A 19,005-nucleotide genomic window follows, 5' to 3' on the forward strand; every position below is an offset into this window, starting at 1 on the left:
CAACTCCACACAGAACAGAAAATCCCTGCATTCCTCCTTACTCAGTTACGCCAAGTTATCACAGCAGGACAACCATACAACAGCAGCCCTGTTGACAACAGCACAGGTGTTCTGCACAGAGCAAGCCAGGCAGTTTGTTGTCTGCTCTTAAATCTTGTCAAGTCTCAAACGTAACTAAAGGCTCTCAACAGGCTCCATGGATCTCTCTCAAAGTCAGATATGAATTGCTGCTCTCATTGAACGCCCTGCAACAGCATGATAAAGCCCCAGCTCTATGACAGCGACGGGGGAGATGATTGGAAAAGAAAGGGAAGAAAACCAAACTGCTACTGCAGTATAAGCTAGGTCATCGATTCCTAGTGGCCCTGCGAAGGCAAAAGACAGAAAACTACACAGGTATTTCCACATGCTATATTGCATGCTGTGAGGCTTTAACATGCAGAATCTCATGTCAAGTCAGAATAAGGAAACCTAGCTATGTGCAATGTACCTGTCTCACTTTAATGACCACACTTAAATTTAGGTTATTTTTCTACACCGTGTGTCACAGTGAACGCCTAAATCTGTATTTGAAAAACTCAAACCACTTGGAAGAGATGAGTTTAGTATCTCGATATTCTCCACACACAGAAAACTGCTTCAGAGTCACCAGCATCTGAGAGCTGGCCTGCCTCATATAATTTGTGATTTATACCCAGGCCTATCTTCAGTGAATACAGGAATTACTTTAAACAAAACTATAAAACCAGAACAACAACAAGCAGTAACAGAAAGCAATACACAATAATAAAAATAATAATAATTAAAAAAAAAAACTTGTATGACGGCCCAGCATACCAGGAATAGGGAAAAAAAGAAAACCTGTGGCACATGCAGTATGTGAGTTATTTTAAGGTTATCAGTGCAAACTGATTGATTTAGTTGTGAAGAATATTTCAGGGTCAAGTCAAGCCTATTCAAACCTTCTTTGCCCTTTTTAGTTTTGTTCAACTTTTACTTTATGCTATCATAGAGATACTCAGAGCTCTAAATTAAGATCGAGGTCTTCACATGCTGGATGCCACAAATACATACAAGTAGTTAAATACATACAAGTAGTTTCTTCCCTGAAAGATTTACTGACAAGCTGGAAAAAAAAGGTGAAGGACTAACATTTCCACCCTTTAAAATTGAGAACCAATGAACGTATCATTACAGAAAGTTTAAACTAACTTGTCCAGTTCCACAGGGAAAACCCACAGCAAAACTATTATGAGCTAGGCTTATATAAAGCAAGTCCCTCTCTTAACAAGAACTACAAGAACATCCTTCCAACACTTTACATGGACACAGGTCAACTATGCATAAGACTGAAATCGCTCTAGCTTAACTCTAACCTTTCCTGGAAGGTTAGTAGATGGACAACTACAGAACAAATTAACTGCATGAGACAAACAGCAAGACGAGCTCTAAGTGAAATTGTTTATTTGTGGAGATAACAGCTTTAGCATACTACTTTTATAGCGTCTTCATAGCACGCTCCTCAGTGATTCCAACCCAGCTTTTTGTTCACCATCTCCATGGCAAGAAATCTTTGAGTCACTTGGCTTCTGGAGTGCTGAACTCTAAACAATCCATCCATGACTCCAGCAGATGCTCATGTTCTCACCACAAGGAAACGGGCAGGTTGGGAGGGCAAAAGGAGACCACTAAGTTAGCAACTTAAAGACAGTCTGGCTATGACAGTGCATTACCAAAGAGGATGGTTTTTGCTGACCATTCCTCTGGCCTGACTGCTTGGATGGCCTTTCTTTCACAACATATTTTAAATCTCTGTCCTCCTTATTTCTGTGACTATTGTTTTTAGCATAATACAAACAGGGGGAAAACCTACACAACTCCTTCAATGCATGCTCCCAAAGGTATCTGAGAAATAGATTTCCCTAGGTAGGCTTGAATCCCATTCTAATTTTACACAAGCATTAAGAGACCATTTCATCTGATTGGGTGACATGGTTGAGAAAATATGCAATATGTTCAAGGCTTATTTGCGCATATGCTGCTCTCTGTAAGGATGGGGTAATCTAGCTTTTAAAAAAGAAAAACCTGAGGTCTTGACCACTTCAAGTTTTCAGTAATCACACACTGCTTTCTGAAGAGTATGGAGCTAAATGCACATTTAAAACTTGGTCAGAGCACACACATGATTTTGTTTCATATATTGAAATCATCCATAAATTTCACATGGAAAAAAAAGCACCATTTCTCACTATCTATCTTGTTGCTCACTTTGTGCTAGTAACCTCCACAAGGTGATGCTGTCACAGGTGAAGTTGTATTAAAAGATGTGATCCCAACACAAATACCTTTTGCAAGCTTTCTGACAGCCATAAACATATTTGAGAAAGTATATTCAAATGTTATCTCCACATTCTGATTAATATTTTGAAATTACTACTACAAGGACTACTGTTTCATGGAATGTGTGTCTGTGGTATATCTATCTCTGGTATATCAGAACTCATTTTCCACCATGCAAACGACAATAAGAGTCTTAAAGATGTTAAAGACATTAAAGATGTTCTACCAGAAATTATAGCACTTGCTAAGAAGTCTGCTGAGAATTACTGCTTCTACATGCATGTGGAGAAAACTAAAGAGCTAAACAGTGCTAAATATATTTTTATATAATATATATTTATATAGGTAGAAAGCTGTCTAGACATATGCAAGGTGGACAGGTTGAGGTGCTTTTCCTGAAAGGGATTTGTTGGGGCAGCAGGTGCATCCAGGTCAGGGAAGGTGGCCTGTGCTACAAAGATTCCACAGTTCTAGAGGTGAGATGTGACTACAGGGCAGCAGCTTGCTATCCAGGACCCCTGAGAGGGCTTAACTTCAGACAAGAGTAAAGGGTTAAAAAACTGCAGCAGACATTACAAACTTGTATTGCTTGTGTCTGCAGAGACCAGAACTGAACATTTCTTCATAATCCCATGCAAACTTTGTCATTTTAAAAGGATTAATTCTTATACAGCTAGACACTGAGAGAACAGGTTTAAGCTGTGAGGAAAACTAGTGCCAAGTCAACCAGGCTGCCAGGTGTAGCTTTCAAAGAAGGAAAGGTGAAGCATCTGTACCACCCAGAAAGTGCTCGAGAGTCCCCAGGCAGTTCCTGAACTCCCAGCTGCCTCTCAGGGCTCAGAGCACACCATGGCACAGGGAACCAGGATCCACACAGCAGTTTTGTGCCTCTCCCTCTGTTTGGAAGCCTACCAAACAAAAATACACAGCACTTGACTAAGGTTGCAAAACTAATGTTTTAATTGCTGAAGTTCATTAAGGTCCCTAGATGGCAGCCATAGCAGAAAGGCGTGTTTCTGTTAGTCCAGTTCCTGCTGTGCTCCCTTACTGTTTTTCCATCACTCTGGCAGAGGAAGAGGTGCTTTCAAGCAAAGTGGCAGCTTACACAGCACATTATGCTGTGTTTTTCCCCCACAGCATTTTGCATCGTTGTCATAAGAACTGTAGTTCTTCCAATTGACATAAGTGAGGCTACAGCTTAATTCAGTACGATTTCAAAGGGATTCAAGGCATGAATGTTAACTAATAGCCATAGATGGCTTGTCATTGCATGGATTTAACAGCAGAATGAGGAAAGTTACAAAGACAAATATGTGCTATCTTTAATGTAAAATCTAAGCTCAAGGCCTAACAGGGGGATGCATATCTTTTCAAAAACCCAAACATAGTCCAGGATGGGTGGCTGACCCTGTAGAACAGAAACACTCATGCCTTAGAGCTCCATGTAGGTGCCACTGAGAAACTGGTCCTTGCTTTCTACGGTCTGTCCTATTTCCCAACACCATTTCTGACAGATAAGAATATTTTGTACTCCTAACCTTAAAAACGTGTTGTTCTGAATGAGCAGTAACACTACATATTTCATCCTAGGAGTGCATTGCAAAGAAAAAAAATTTAAATGAACACCTGTCCTTTTCCCTTTGTCTTCTGTTTTAACCACGACCTTCCCACTTGAAAAAACTGTAGAGTCCAGGTCTCTTAAATTGAAGACTTCGCTGAGCTTTACACTAGTTCCAAGTCTATCATGCTTGAACATTTCCTGGAAGTTCCCAATAGGGGATGCTACAGTCCAAGACCTCTTAAAGCCAGCTTTGAACCTGAGAGAGAATTTCTTCTCCTGGTTGGAGGATCAGCACTACACAAGTCATTCCAAGGGTAGTAAAGGAAGACAGGAGATCCTTTCAAGTATTTAAAAAACAATGTGGTGTGGAGAGCCTGTAAGTTAGTTCTGCTTTTCTCTTCTATCTTGATCAGCAAATAAATGCAGACAAACTTTTCATGACTTCATACTTCCAGACATTCAGTTTCAATGAAAGTGAAAATTCATAGCTAGATGAGTAGACACAGAACTAAATTGTAATAATCTCAAGATAGCTAAAAATAGGAGACGTAGAATGTCTAATAAGATTATTAGAGGCTGTTAAATACCCTGACTTAATGTCCCATTGCAAACACTTTATTGCTTCTGGTATACAAAACATAAGCAATTGTTTGAGCTATAACAAGACTGACTGCCTTTGTTTTCTAAGAGAAATCAATCACATCAGAGAATCATTTTCAATGGAGTGGTTACATCCCAGGAGTTCCTAACCAGCTCAACAACAACTTCGTGCAGAGCTAACAGCTTTGAACAGGTGCCAACTCTTGGCTTACTCACCTGCTAAGGAAATAATCTGTAGTTTTATCATGCTGGGCTGCTCAATCCATTTTTACTTAGCTGTAATTCACAGAAAGTAAAGGAATTCCCATAATAATTCTGAGGTGCTGCATGTTTACAGTCATAAATCAAATTCTTAATAGCTTTTTTTTTTTTTTAACCTTCCCCCAAATACTTTAGGACACTGGTTGCACTCATTCTGTGTAACAGGCTTATGCAGCAGAAGTAACAGGTAACTAAAATCAAATTTTCGTTTTTTTTCTCCCCATTTTACAAACTCCTGAAGAATCGACTCCTTGAATTGCAAACATTCACTCCTTCTTCCAGATACTAAAATGATGTTACCAGCCAAACAGGTAACAATTTCAATTGCTTCTCTACGATGCTTAACTAGATACAATACAGAAGTAAACATACCTAAGAAGGCTGATATGCAAAAGTTAACAAGGGAGAAGAAGCTTAACTATAAATTCATTTCAGCATAGAACTATGGCATTTTTAGTAAAATAATCATCCACCATCAACTATTTATATTAATATAATGTCCTTTATTGCCAGAAAACGTCTCAGACAAGAAGGATTTAAAGTTTGTAACACCTAAAAATCAGTACTGTTAACTTTTAAGAATCTTTCATCACATCTGCTGAAGCAGAATTGTGCAGAAATGGTACTCTTGTTTTCAGTGTACAAATAAACCTATATTTTGCCCCATTGCTTGCATTCGGTGAAAGGTATTACATCAACTTTCTCATTTCTGCTGCTGAAGGAGGTGGAAGAACAACAGTGAGCAGAATGAGATGACATTTAAAAAAAAAAAAAAGGAAAAGAGAAAAGGAGCTCAGTTGGTTAATTTTTAAAAAACAGAATTGTTGCAATAAGAATAACCCTTCATACCATATCAACACCAGGCTTCCTGGACTGATCAACTGAGATGTAATTTCTGGAATTGTATCAGATTTCAACGATATTCAGACACCTGTCACTTCGTCACTTTCACATGTGGATACATTATTTGAACGTAAGAAAACAAAACCAGAAACCTACAACCCACTTGCCCATAAAATTTGTAGCAACACTATAAATACACTCAAATTAACAAATCTCTGACCAAAACTGTGAGAAACAGTAGGAAACTGGAACAGCGTTTATAGGAACAGCAACAAATTATTTCTATGAAATTAAATTCTTGCTTTCTACCTATGCCAAATATTTTTTCTTATGTTTATACACATTCACTCTTGCACTCTCCTATTTAGAGTTTACATGTAAATGTTATATATTAGCTTACAAAGTTCTGCTCACACCAATTCTGCCAAAGAGCTAAGAAAAATACCAAAAAATCTCAATTCGTCAGCCCATGCTCCAACTATGCTGTTTTATACCATTTTAATTTTAATATTATTAGGTAAAAATGACTGTGATCAAATATTTCTGGAACCTTGAGGCAAACAGTTATAAATTACCATTTTTATCTATTACAATGTTTCATCTTTTGCTTTTTTATAAGTTATTAATTGGATATGAAATAGTATTTCATTATTTACCCTTAGAATCAATAACACTTTTGATAAATTATTAGATGCCTTTGTTCTGTGCTCAACATTCCTCTTGCCACCCTCATCATGTCAGAGTGAAGTTATCCATTCACTGTGAAGTTAAAAATGTCTTCCAGTACCGAAAATGTAATCCACTATGATCAATGCTACATGTAACAAGGATTTGTTTTCTCAATACAGCGCATTCAGAGTAGTAGTTCAGATAACACTAGGATAGATTTTTATATCTGTTATGAAGTGACCCGTTGACAGTTCCTCCCCTTTTGTTAAAGCATTAAGTGTATGTTCCAGCATTGCCAAAATCAACCACAACAGATGGTTACTTTGAACTTAATCTAACAACTGTAGCCTGTGAAAATGCTTGTTTAAGAGATGCCGGGACTTGAGAGGGAGAGCTTCGATACTAGTCTCATATATAACTCTTTCAAAGCTTTTTCCCCCACATGCTCTTCCTCATTGAGCTGTGCTTCTCTTATACCTAACTTATCTTCTGTCATTAGTATGTAATTTCTTCTTGAATACTAATGAGACCAATGCTAGCATATTCTGTACCTTTTCTAACAGAAGCTACTCAAGTCTCCCAGTTTGTATGTTTTGAAGTGCAGGCAGGTTCTAAGCAGCCTAAGTAAATAGGTGTATGTACCATTAGGAAAGCGTAGAAAGTTTTGCACTAAAAGCACATTGAAAACTGCAAATTCATATTACTCATACCAGAGGAAACACGTTCAAAACTTTAGAAAAAAAATTCAATTTTTTTCCCCATCTCATTTTAAATTTATGCTAAAATATTAAAATCAAGAGATTAATCACAGCACACTGTAGGAAAACAAATAAGTTTGGCTTAAAGTTTATACTACAATTGTTAAAAGCCCTTCAAAATAAGACAACAGTGGGCAAAATTTATAATGAACAGGGCAAATTCCTTTAATCTCTTGGCAGAATTACTGTTTTCAGGTGGCAGAGCAGGAGAGGAAATTAATGTAGGCATTTTGGCTGGATTTTAGGCCCGTTCCATAGATCCTGGCTCATGATACAGGACAGATATTCTGTACATCCTGGCTCTTCATGAACTGTTACAAATGCAGTAATATTGAAATATAACAAACGCAGAGTTTGTTCATTTTTAAATGCCACTAGCAGAAGGAGCCATTTGTTTGTTTTAAAGTTTGGCAAACTCAAGTAACAAAGCAAAACTTTGTAGGCCAGGAGGCTTAACCTCATTAAAGCAAAATCTGAAACAGATCCTCTTAATTAGCCGTCATCAATTCCAATGTTTTGTTTGAGACCCATTAAAACTTCAGCAAATCTCAAATAATTACCCCAAGACATACCTAAGACACCGTATTCAGAAAGGGAGCTGTTGCACACAGTATAGGGGGCCTGCTGCTCCCAGAGGTGGTTCATGGGAACACACGTTCTCTTGTCAACTTCTTGATCATGAAGCACATGATGGCGATGGCTGCAAAGAGTTGTTGAAACAAATCTGTTAGCTATGAAACCTTTGGGCTTTAACATTGCTACTTTCAAAGATAAACCTTCAAAAATGAATTCTAGAAAGTACACAAGCAACAGAATTATCTCTGGTTTACACAACGCTCTAGTTTGATTGAAACTTAGCAAATTTATTGTCTAAATAGAATTGCTGCACCATTAAGGACTTTCACTGACTATCCAGGCTGGTTCTCAAGCACTCAAGGAAACTGAAAATTCATCATTACTGGAAGAACAGGGTGGGCGGCTAGGTGGGTCAGGTGGGTGTTATAAAACATATTAGACTGATAAAAGCCAAAAAACAGAAGGAAAAATTGTTATCAAAATGTTCCACTCTGCCTTCCTGGCAAATTCTATTATTTTTTTCCTTAAGACAACTGTTTGCTTTTTATGCCAAAAATATAATCTAATCTAATCTGAGCACCAAGACGTGATGCAGTTGCATCCTCTTTCCTACTATTTCCATTCACACCATTTACAGTTCTCTGGAACAGCATTAATCAGCATTAGAACGGGGCACCAAGGAGCACTATGAAAACAAAGATGACTGAAGTAATTACTGTAATCCATTAACTCTCTGAGCAGACTAACTGAGTGAATCACACCAATATGTACAGCTTTACGACCGCTAACAGAAGGACAGTTATTATACTAGTAACAACTACTGTGTGTTGTATAGCTGCCAACACTGAAGACTGAATCCTTTTGTATTTCCCTTTGCTATAATGAATGCTAGCAGAAGAGCTCTGAAATCTATTTAGAAGTCAACAAAATAAGACCAGGAAAAGAAAGAATCTTTGAAGACCAACACAAGGAGAGAGGCAGAAAGAGGAAAACACACACACACACACAAACAGCTGTTAAAGCAGAAATAATTTTCGACACTACCATTTTGGTTTTGTCATTCAGACAAAGATGAAAGGCCTAGACAGGCAATACACTTCTTGAACATTCAGTTTTGTGTTTCCTCAGCAAAAGGTGATTATGATGAGCATAGATGGACAGCCAGAAATATACAGATATGAAAGTCATATTTTGCTGTTACAAAATTGTCAGTTTTACTGACATTATGCATGTATATACATATATATATAAATCAAGCTTTTCTTGTTATGTGAGCTTTTTACTCCTTTTTTAAAGACTGAATAATAAAATCCAGATGGCACAGTAATCCTCAGATAGCTTTTGCCACTCTGAATAGCTTTTTATTTGTTTTATTTATTTGTTTTATTTGGTTTTTGTTTTCCCTATATTGTTGTGAGCACAACAATTTTCATCTTAAAACATTGAGAAAGTCTGGACAGTAGCTCAGGAAAATCCTCTTGCACCAGTTAGAGAATTGAGAATAGAAAGGATCGGTATTCCTAAAACAAGTCTATAGTGTGTGTTAGAGTTGACTAAGCACTCACCTGACTCAGGTAGTTAGCTTGCTGAACAATGAACATGTGTTCCTCTCCCAGGAGGTGCTCACAACTTTACAAGACCCTGGTACTGAAATCAAGGAGGATAAGGAATCGGAGGTTGGGAGGGGAGAATCTCCTGATTTTCAGTTTTGTTTTGAGGTCTTGTCTGAAGGATTTTGTTAAATTACCATTAGAATGGGAGAAAAAAAGAAGAAAGCCCAAAGGATTTGATACCAAATGAAGCTCAGCACAGAAAAGCCGCACCACAGAGCACTGCACCACAAAAGACAGGCACCAAGATTTATCTCTTTTTTCTGCACGCATTCACAATGAAGCATAGTGCAGCTGCTCGTTCATTCACCCCCAGCAATGGGCTTCGCATCAAAGGGTTCAATTAAATACATCATTAAGATTTTACTCCATGGAGAGTCAGGTAAGGCAGCAGAACTGTATATATTTTATCAAGTGATCAGATTCAGCATTCATTCATGCTCCACAGTCTTTAAGAGTTTCAGTACAAAGGATCTTGTTTCATTTAGAAGAGCTTTGCCAACTGGCAAGATATTTGCTCAGAGGATACCAGAGCTCCAAGCAGCCACCATTGCACTGGTATTCAAACACTTCAGAATCTACAGCAGCAAATACCCTCTGCTCATACTTCTCAGCAATTAGGTCGAATGTGGCTGAATTTTTACTTGAAAAGCAGAAAAAAAATAATTTCCATAATTTCCACTTTTCAGCCATGTAAGGAAGAAAATATCTAAGAACTTCTGTTCTACCTTAACTACTATTCTTTAAAATATTCTGTTTACAGACACAAGAGATCGACTGTCAGAAACAATGACATTAAGATTGATGCTGAATAGTATCAGCTTTCCCCTTCCCTCAAAAGAACATATTCCTTAAAAATTGCAAATGTGTTTCTTTAAGTATGGGACAGCTTTTAAGAGTTATCTCAGTACTCACCTAAAAGTACCCCTCTCCACATCCTGTCCACTTAGTCGGACATGAATCCCTTCTTTCAGAAAAGAGCCAAAAGCCATGTATTCTGCTAAGGCCCAGTCAACAACCCTGTTCTTGGTCATTTCCAAGCGAGCTCTCAAAATCCGAGAAAGTCCTACATTAGGATAAAGATAAGAAATCAACGGACCTACTTTAGAGATATTTGGCATTCATATTACATTCACCATTCTTCCCACTGGCTACAATAAGCTAGAACAGGAAAACCCATCAAGCTTAGATTGATGCTTCAAATCTTAGTTGCTGATCTACTGTCTTCATCAAATGCAGAATAACTGCAGCCAAGTTAAACACAGATTCAATTTGTTGATCATATTAGTTCTTCCAGGCCTGAACTGCTAGCAAAGTAAAATAACTTGCTTCCTAGGCAAAGGGTTGTATATTGTTCATACCTTGTTTTAGCAGAAGAAAATAAGATACGGCTGTCAGAAACTACTGAGGACAATTAAAATGACTCATGGTCAAATACTTCTTCCTAAATATTTATTTTCACATTTCTAGCACCAAGTACTGTTTTGTAAAAGACTGAAAATGTCATCTATTGAGTTCTTCTCTCTTTCTCACTCTCATTTTCTCTTGGCATTTGACTTATTGGATTCTGGAGATACTACAAAGAGAGAAACAAGCAGTATTAATCAATATGATGAATATCAGGCAAATAGGAAATTGTAGCAGCTGCCAATGGATTTTCAGTTGGTAAGCAATGGTTGTTTTGTTTGTTTTTTTTTTACAGTGTACATATACTTTGGTGAGCCAAAACACAAGTTGCAACACTGTGACTTTCAAAGGGTACGAAAAAAACTTTGAAGTTGCATCCAGGTGCTTCCAGCTCTGAAGTTATATAAGCTTACTGAATTCAGTGTCACTTGACACCACCTTATTTTCACATCTGCATTGATGCTTCTGGCAAGCTGTTCTATTTGTTATTTTCCCATTCTTCCCTTTGTTAACTTTCCCCATCTTTACAAAAATCACCCTGCTTCCTCTCCATGTAAAACTATTCTCTTAGAAATTGTCTCACTTTAAACACAAATATCTTGAAAACCGTCTCTTCTTTAGAACATACTAAGCAGTTGATAAAACAAAATAGTCTTCCAATTTTTTTTTTTGAAAGACAAGGAGATACTAAACCGTTTTGTTCTTAGTAGAAGGCCAAAGTACTTCAAAGGTACTTCATCCTCTTCCAATTCTAATTATCCCCAAATTTTCTCTCTCATGGCCTTTTAAACTGCATAAAAGAATCTAGAAGACCAAAGTTTGAGAACTATTTACCCAGGAAGAATGCTTTACGCTAAGAAGCATGAACCTATCTTATGTACTGGCAAATATTACTTAGAGTCAAGGATTTAATCAAGTTAATAGAGGCTGACTTACCTTTTTAATTAGAATGCCTAATAATAAATTTTATTGGCTAACTATAATTTCAAATTTATCAGTATCACCAAAGTGCACAAACATGTAAAAGAGTTTTAAAGTACACCTGTTAGTTGTATGCGCTCAATGCACTTGCAATTGATAACTAGGAATGCCTTACTCTCACTGCTTGTAGCAATGCTTAGTTGTGCCAAAGGAACACAAACTCATGGAACATCTACAGCAGACACACTTTATTCCTCAATGGATGATTCTGGAGATGAAAGATTATCTAGAAATTTTACCCAGAAAAAAAAGTTCTCTCTCTTGATTCTACATACATTCCCTATAAGACAATAATAGAAAAAAAGATCCCCAAAGTGGCTCCATGCTTCCCCATGAAATGAACACGTCATTGTTCCCTGTAGAGCTGCTAGACTTCAACCTGACCAGGGATTAAAAGAATTAACTCAGAAGTCTGACATAATGCCAAGCAATCCCCAGTGAGACACGTACATTTATCTTTTTACTACAATTAGATGCTAAATTCAGAATTAGATTTCTTCACACCGAAAGTTAAGACTTTCTGAGAAAAAGCTGGATTTGTGCTATCATCAACATTAACTGCTAAGTTGAAAGGAAAACTCTGGCTGAATTTGGCCACATGAAGTTCATTCAGCTGTACCAAAATTAGGCTCATAGCATACTAGCAGTGTTGCCAGGTCTGAAAAGACCAGGCTCTATTCCTGAGCAGAAACTTGCCTAACTACAAGAAAAGCATCCTGACTGAATCCCAAACTAGCACTGGTTTTAGCATTTGTAAAAACCTTAATAGTGCTTTCTGAGATGGATACCTCACTTCCCAGTTAGTCCCAAAACGTGCTCTTTATGAGCATTTGATGAATTAAAGGATTATTAACTTAGCATTACAATGGGTTTTACCTCCCTCAGAGGAAAATCTGTTCTAATATGGTAAGGAACAGAAATGGTGTGACATTGAAAGGATATTATATTGATAACACAGAGTAAAACTTTAACTGTCACATTCTCTTTGCCCCTAGGGTGGAAGAAGTAAAATAAAAGACAAGTCACTGGCATTTTCCTCTTTGGTAAAAGGCCCAACAGCAACTCATTTGCAGAAATACAAAACCTGAGCGAGAAACGTAGCCACTAGGAGAAACAAAGACTCCAGCTGACCTGAATGTATTTTGAAGTCTTTGACTGGCACTGAGCTAGCTACATTGCCAATGTGAGTCAGCAGGTCTTCTGAAATGCCAGTTGGAGGACAAGACATGCTCTTGGGTTCTCCATCCACATTAAAGAATCCTGGAAGTAAAGAACTAGTGAGTTCACGGAATGATTAAGAGATTTCTATGCTATATACAATTTATTTAAAAACATACAACTCTTAACAGACATTCTAAGCAGCAGCCTAAATCTGTTCTTCACCTTTCAAAAGGAGACAATCATTTCAATTTTCTGCATGACAAGAGTACTTGATCTTACAGGCACACCATGATCTGTTTTGTTTCTACTTTCACTCCCTGCAAATCAAGTCCAACTGTGTGGGCAGAGACAGGCAGTAAAAGGCATCTGACACTTCAATCCCTCCAAGAAGGGAGCATGAGACATACTCCTCCCTCTTCCCAAAGGAACAAAGATAATATTATAGGAAAAACACCTCTCTAGTAAACTGAAGAGAGTGCTTTCTCATATAATCATAGAACAGAATGATAGAATGGTTGGTGTTGGAAAGGACATTAAAGATTATCTGGTTCCAACCCCCATCCCCCCCCCCCCCCATGAGCGGGGACACCTTCCACTAGACCAGGTTGCTCAGAGTCACACCTTATCTTCCACTTTTTTTTTTTTTTTTTAGAAAGGCTCCTCTTGCAAATTGATCTGGCAGAATGTTTTATTTTCTGTTAACACAGGCAAACCAAAAGTCACACACTTCATTTGAAAGAAACATTCACTGACGTACATTTAAGAGTACTAGACTTAAGACTCAAAATAAATGCACAATAATATTAATACTAGGATATATGAAAGCACAGTTCTTACCAGGCCAAGGTGAATCAAGCCAGTGCTTAATGTGTAGAATCTTATTATCCTTAGATCTAGTATATGCTTCTTCACATATTCTATCGTACTTTGCAATTTCTTCCTGTAGAACAAGAACTTTTTTTTTTAAACACCCTTTTATCTTACAGATGATACCTACCATTCAGTTATCTCTGAAGCAAAGCAGATGAATTTTTGCAACAAAATAAAAAGCTTAAACTGCTTTTATTTCTTTATTGCTGGATACAATTGCCATTTCTACAAGGTGATCAACATGAAGCTACAGTTGTACCTGTGAGCATTCAAATATCATCTCACTGCTGAAACAGGATTCATTCACACATAATCACCTTCTACAAATGTCAGAATCTGGTCAAATTTTTTCTACTCTATGTATTTCATAGCACTTTCAGTCCCTTTGTTATAGGGACACTTACGTACATTTATGTGGGATTTGTTCCTAATTACATCATACAGCAAGAATTAAGTTAAGAAAATTACTAAATACCTCCATGGCAATAAGCTTTAAAACTTTGTATTTTACATGAAAACCAAATTGAAACAAAGTGTCAAAGGGTGAAGACTCAATCACAGTAAGGGGAGGAAGGTTTTTAAGCAATGACAGTTGTGTCTTCCTACTAACAGCTTTGTAAGTTCCCTTCAACTCTGTTGACATACTGTACCTCAAACTCTTGCAGTGTTACAGTCCCATCTGCAATCAGTTTGTCGGCATACTTCTTCAGCACTGGCACTTGTTTATGAATCTGCTTGTACATCAGAGGCTGGGTGAACATTGGTTCATCCATTTCATTGTGCCCTCTCCTACGGTAACAAACCTACAAATGGAAAGATCTTTTCTGTTGGTAAAGAAAGATGTAAAATGAACTTTTTAAATTTCACAGTTCTACAGAGATTTAGGCTTATGGTATAAAAACATTTATGGATTCTCGTGGGGTTGTGTGTTTTTTTTTAATTAAGAAACTAAACGTCATTGAAATCAAACTATGTTTCTTGATTGGATCTTCTAAGACACAGAAAACTAAGAGAATGGTACATAAATGCACAGAATGAAAAGTTAAGAAACCCAAGACTTACTAAGTCAACAACCACATCTTTATTGAATGTGTTTCGCCACTCTGCAGCTACACTGCACACGTACATCACTGCTTCAGGGTCATCAGCATTCACATGAAAAATGGGAGCATTGACTACACGAGCAACATCAGTAGGATATGGAGAGGAACGTGCCATACGAGGGTCTGTAGTGAAGCCAATCTAAAAAATTCCAGAAAATTCCATTAAAATGATGATGTGGGCATCTCCCTCTACTTTGCTTTGAATGCTTGGTGTTTTCACTTGACAGTCATTTTACACAGCAGTAGTCTTAGGCTTTTCATTTTGGCTACTTATAGTTTTTTTTTTCTTTGCTCCCTCAAAAACTAAACAAAGCAAACTTAATTCAGTTAATTGTTAAAAACTGAATGAAATAAATGTAGCTGGTAAAATATTATCCAGTCAGAGTTACTACATACTACAGTCATTTCAGGAACATCCTAGCCATTGTAATGAACAGAGGGGACAGTGCATCAAGCTAATAAACAAGAATAAAAAAAATACACTAGTGACTACTTGGCACACAAATTGATTGGAAAATGCTCTATTCATTACCTGGTTGTTGACGACAACATGAATAGTACCATTTGTGGTATAGGATGGAAGGTCACTAAGATGAAATGTCTCATACACCACACCTTGTCCTGCAAAGGCAGCATCCCCATGTAACAAAATGGACATAACCTAAGAGGGAAGATAATACACACAAACATACACATATTTAAAAGCAAAACTGCAATTTAAGCTTCTCAGCAGGATTTCTCTACTCCATGTTTCTGTAGTGCTTATAAAATAGAATTGTATTTTTATAATAAACCATAGACTTATAAGCATTCTGCATTGCACTTTTTATAATAAACCATAGGCTTGTCAGCATTCTGCTGCCTTTGTTGAGTTCCCAAATGAGATAAGTTTTAAGCCTGCTTCCTGAAGTTACCCTTGAGGTAACATGTTAAAAGCTTAAACTAGTTCAATGGGTGCTATATCCTTCCTGTGAAGCAGAAATGGAAGAAGACCGCAATACAAAATTATCAGTAAATTATCTTCATTAAAAATACTTTAAAATGTACCAGTAAGACTTACTGCAACATTAAACAACCCTTACCTTTTTCCCTGCTGTATCCCCTCGATAAAACTGTTCAGCTTTTGTCTTCCCCTGCACAACAGGATCAACTGCTTCCAAGTGCGAAGGGTTAGCCATCAGGGACAGAGTGATTTTCTTGTTTGTTGCTCTGTTGATCCTCTCATGGTACATTCCCAGATGATATTTTACATCCCCAGATCCCTAACACGCAAGATGTAGTCACAACTCAGGAATGTTATTCATACAAACTGTACCTAACCATGCCTAAAAATTCTGCTTAATTCTGTTAAATGGATTTCACAAACAGACTGCATCCCATGGTATGGACCCATATTGGAGCAGTTCTTATGGCAGTTCAGTGTTCCTCAAGCCCAAGTAGAATCAGTTTGGGGAGGAGCAGAAGAGAGTGACCAGGACAGAGCAGCAGAGATGAAGTGTTATGGTCTAACCAGCACCCCCTTTCCATGTTCCCCTGAGCCACCTGGGAGGAGGGAGTGAATGAGGGAGGAAAGGGGGAAATGTGTTTTTATTTCGCTTTTAGTTCTCACTGCTCTAGGCTGTTAGCTGGCAATAAATCACATTGATCTCCCTGTGCTGAGTCTGCTTTGCCCGTGACGGTAATTGGTGAGTGTCCTTATCTCAACCCACGAGCTTTTGTTTCATCATATTTTCTCCCCCTGTTCTGTTAAGGAGGTGGCATGAGAGTGTGGTGTGGTGGAGCTTAGCTAGTTAGCAGTGTGAAGCCACAAATACTTACAGAACTGATACTCATTTCCCATACATAAAACAAAGGAAGATGCATAAAGATTACAAACTCTGTTATATGATGTGGAACTGACTTATCTACAATCATCCTTTAGGCTTTATAACTAAGACACCTTCTGCATGTTACAGCTACAGTATAGTCTTTAAATTTGTTAATTTCAAATCATATTTCTCAAACTAGAGAAAAAGACAATGCATTTCAGCAGCTGATAATGCTATTATAATAACTATGAACTAAAATGACTAAAAATTACCTTTAATATTGATCACTTTATGTAGATGTATTGAAGAAACATCTTACCTCATCAGCTGCTTCAAGTTTGGGATCAAACTGACAGAAGATCTGCTCCAGCTCTTTTCGGATGACATTAGCCAATACATTCAGCCTACCTCTAAAAAAATCCAAACACATGTATGCCTCAAAAATTGTAATAACAGAATTAACAGTATAATTTTTTTAAAAAACAGACACCACCTCCAACAGAAATTTGCAATTCAGAAGTTCACTTTAAACTCCTGAACTTCAAATCCTTCATTCTACCCTTCTCCATCCCATTGCAAAGTTCCTCCAATGCATTCCCACTGACAGCCCATAACACCCACTTATCCAAGTATAAAAAAATAATTTTGTAGCTATCTAGCAATTTTAACATGATAACATTAATAATTAAGACAGACTGCAAAAGTAAGAGAGACTATCTCGCCCAGCTTTCTCTGTTCTAGACTCAATGGGGTAAATATCATGGCTGCTGCTACACTTGTTTTCAGCTTGAAAGTACACTGCAGTCAGTTTCATTTAGCATTCACCTGTGAAGCCTGTAGCTTCTCACTGATATACTGTTACAGTTCTGTGTTCCCATTAATCAGTATAACTATCTCTTGCTTCCCCAGCTTCTCTAGTATCAACTTTGTTAATAAAATTCTACTACTTAAAGCCTGCCTTAAAACGCAAGTCCATTCACTGCGGGGCTTCCATTGACATTACCTATGAGGCATCCCCATTATAACATATTCAATTCCCATTTCACTGGATTTATCAATGATGGTCTTAAGTGCAGGAATCATTACTTCACATCCTTCCAAACCAAATCTCTTCTCGGAAGACCACTTGCGAGCAAGGAAATCTTCAAATCTTCATAAAAAACAAACAAAAAAAAACCACAAAAAAACAGTGTTTGCATTAAGAAAATGTAACAAGTATTGTCAAAATCTTTTATCAAGTAAAATTACATTACCCTGTTTTAAAACATCTGTGAATACACATTTATAGCCCTCTGGTGGAAAGTCACATGCTGGGGATGGAGAAGACCTGGAACAGAATTAAGTCTTCCTCCTTCATCTGAGAAATATTTACCACAACTTTAAAACAATTCAGATGGGAAGGAGAGTCTCCACCTCAGACAAAATCCACTTCCCAGGTTAAACTCTGCTCGTTCCAATGTATAACTCTCCCCAGCAAAGAAGTCTCCCCTATGAATTGAAAAAGGCACAAGGGAATCTGTATTTGCTGGAAGTAACAAATACTTGAAGAAAACAGGAGCAGAAAGCATGCCTATTTCAATGACAGAGCTCCACAGACTATGTGAGGCACCGGCTGGTAACATGCCAAGAACAAAGACACTGGAATGTCTGCCTCAGCTGCAGCTGGGGATAGATGTCCATCTTTGACAATTCTCTGCTTTTTCATTCTTTAATGCATTTGGGCCAGAGGCAATACAAGTGGTTAAAAAGTACCTTTTAACAAATGCTGAAAGGGTCATATGTTGGAAAGCCTGGAGATACAAAATGCAAACAGAATACATCTTTATGAAAATAACTGTATTAGTTACATCATCTATGCAATGTTGGGCTTATAATACTGCCATAATCCATTAGTATTTGGCTTACTCCTCACTTAGAATGATGACATTTACCTCTTTAGGATGAAATTGTAAAAGAAATGAAATGAAAAGACTCTCCTTAGCTAACCCATGAATACTTTTACAATTCAGGCATCTAAGCAACAAGCCAGATCCTCAGCTAAAATATGCTGCCATAATTCCTCAGAAGTCAGTGAGGTTATGCCAGTTCATATAAACTGAAAGCGGGGTCCTATGTGAACAGCAGGCCCTACAGGGCAAACCAAAGTGGTGGTCGGACACACCATTTTCCTTCTCCTTGTAGCTGCCAGTTAGGCCAGTACTGCACAAGTAGAAAGTTCATCATTTGAGGCAGGCTGTCACTAAGCGTGTAGAATTACAATATTTCCTAAGTCCCCCATATGCCAGTGTGAGTTCAGAAGGGCAGTCAGCTCTGCTGCCGCTGCATGTATTCGGTACCCAGCAAGGAGCAAGTCTGATGAAAGGCAGCTGCTGACAGAAGGGGGAATCTGGAAAGACTTGACCCTGCACAGGTGTAAGAAGATGCTCAGACCAGACTACACGATCATCATCTCTCTTT

At 37.7% G+C, this 19,005-nt stretch overlaps 1 protein-coding gene across 3 annotated transcripts in view; it reads right to left on the bottom strand.

Moving 5' to 3' along the window:
• OGDHL (oxoglutarate dehydrogenase L) overlaps positions 1 to 19,005 on the bottom strand; it is a 56,902-nt gene that overhangs the window by 14,182 nt on the left and 23,715 nt on the right. For all 3 annotated transcript variants that reach the window (XM_083845311.1, XM_083845310.1, XM_083845312.1), the window contains exons 7-16: positions 17,552 to 17,698; positions 16,868 to 16,958; positions 15,823 to 16,002; positions 15,273 to 15,401; positions 14,700 to 14,879; positions 14,288 to 14,440; positions 13,605 to 13,707; positions 12,738 to 12,866; positions 10,134 to 10,284; positions 7,605 to 7,732 (exon numbers count right to left, since the gene is read on the bottom strand). In XM_083845311.1, coding sequence (XP_083701437.1) covers positions 7,605 to 7,732; positions 10,134 to 10,284; positions 12,738 to 12,866; positions 13,605 to 13,707; positions 14,288 to 14,440; positions 14,700 to 14,879; positions 15,273 to 15,401; positions 15,823 to 16,002; positions 16,868 to 16,958; positions 17,552 to 17,698 — 1,391 coding nt within the window. The remainder of the gene's footprint in view (positions 1 to 7,604; positions 7,733 to 10,133; positions 10,285 to 12,737; positions 12,867 to 13,604; positions 13,708 to 14,287; positions 14,441 to 14,699; positions 14,880 to 15,272; positions 15,402 to 15,822; positions 16,003 to 16,867; positions 16,959 to 17,551; positions 17,699 to 19,005) is intronic.

Source organism: Anser anser, assembly GCF_964211835.1.
Source record: "Anser anser genome assembly, chromosome: 7".
Lineage (NCBI taxonomy): Eukaryota > Metazoa > Chordata > Aves > Anseriformes > Anatidae > Anser > Anser anser.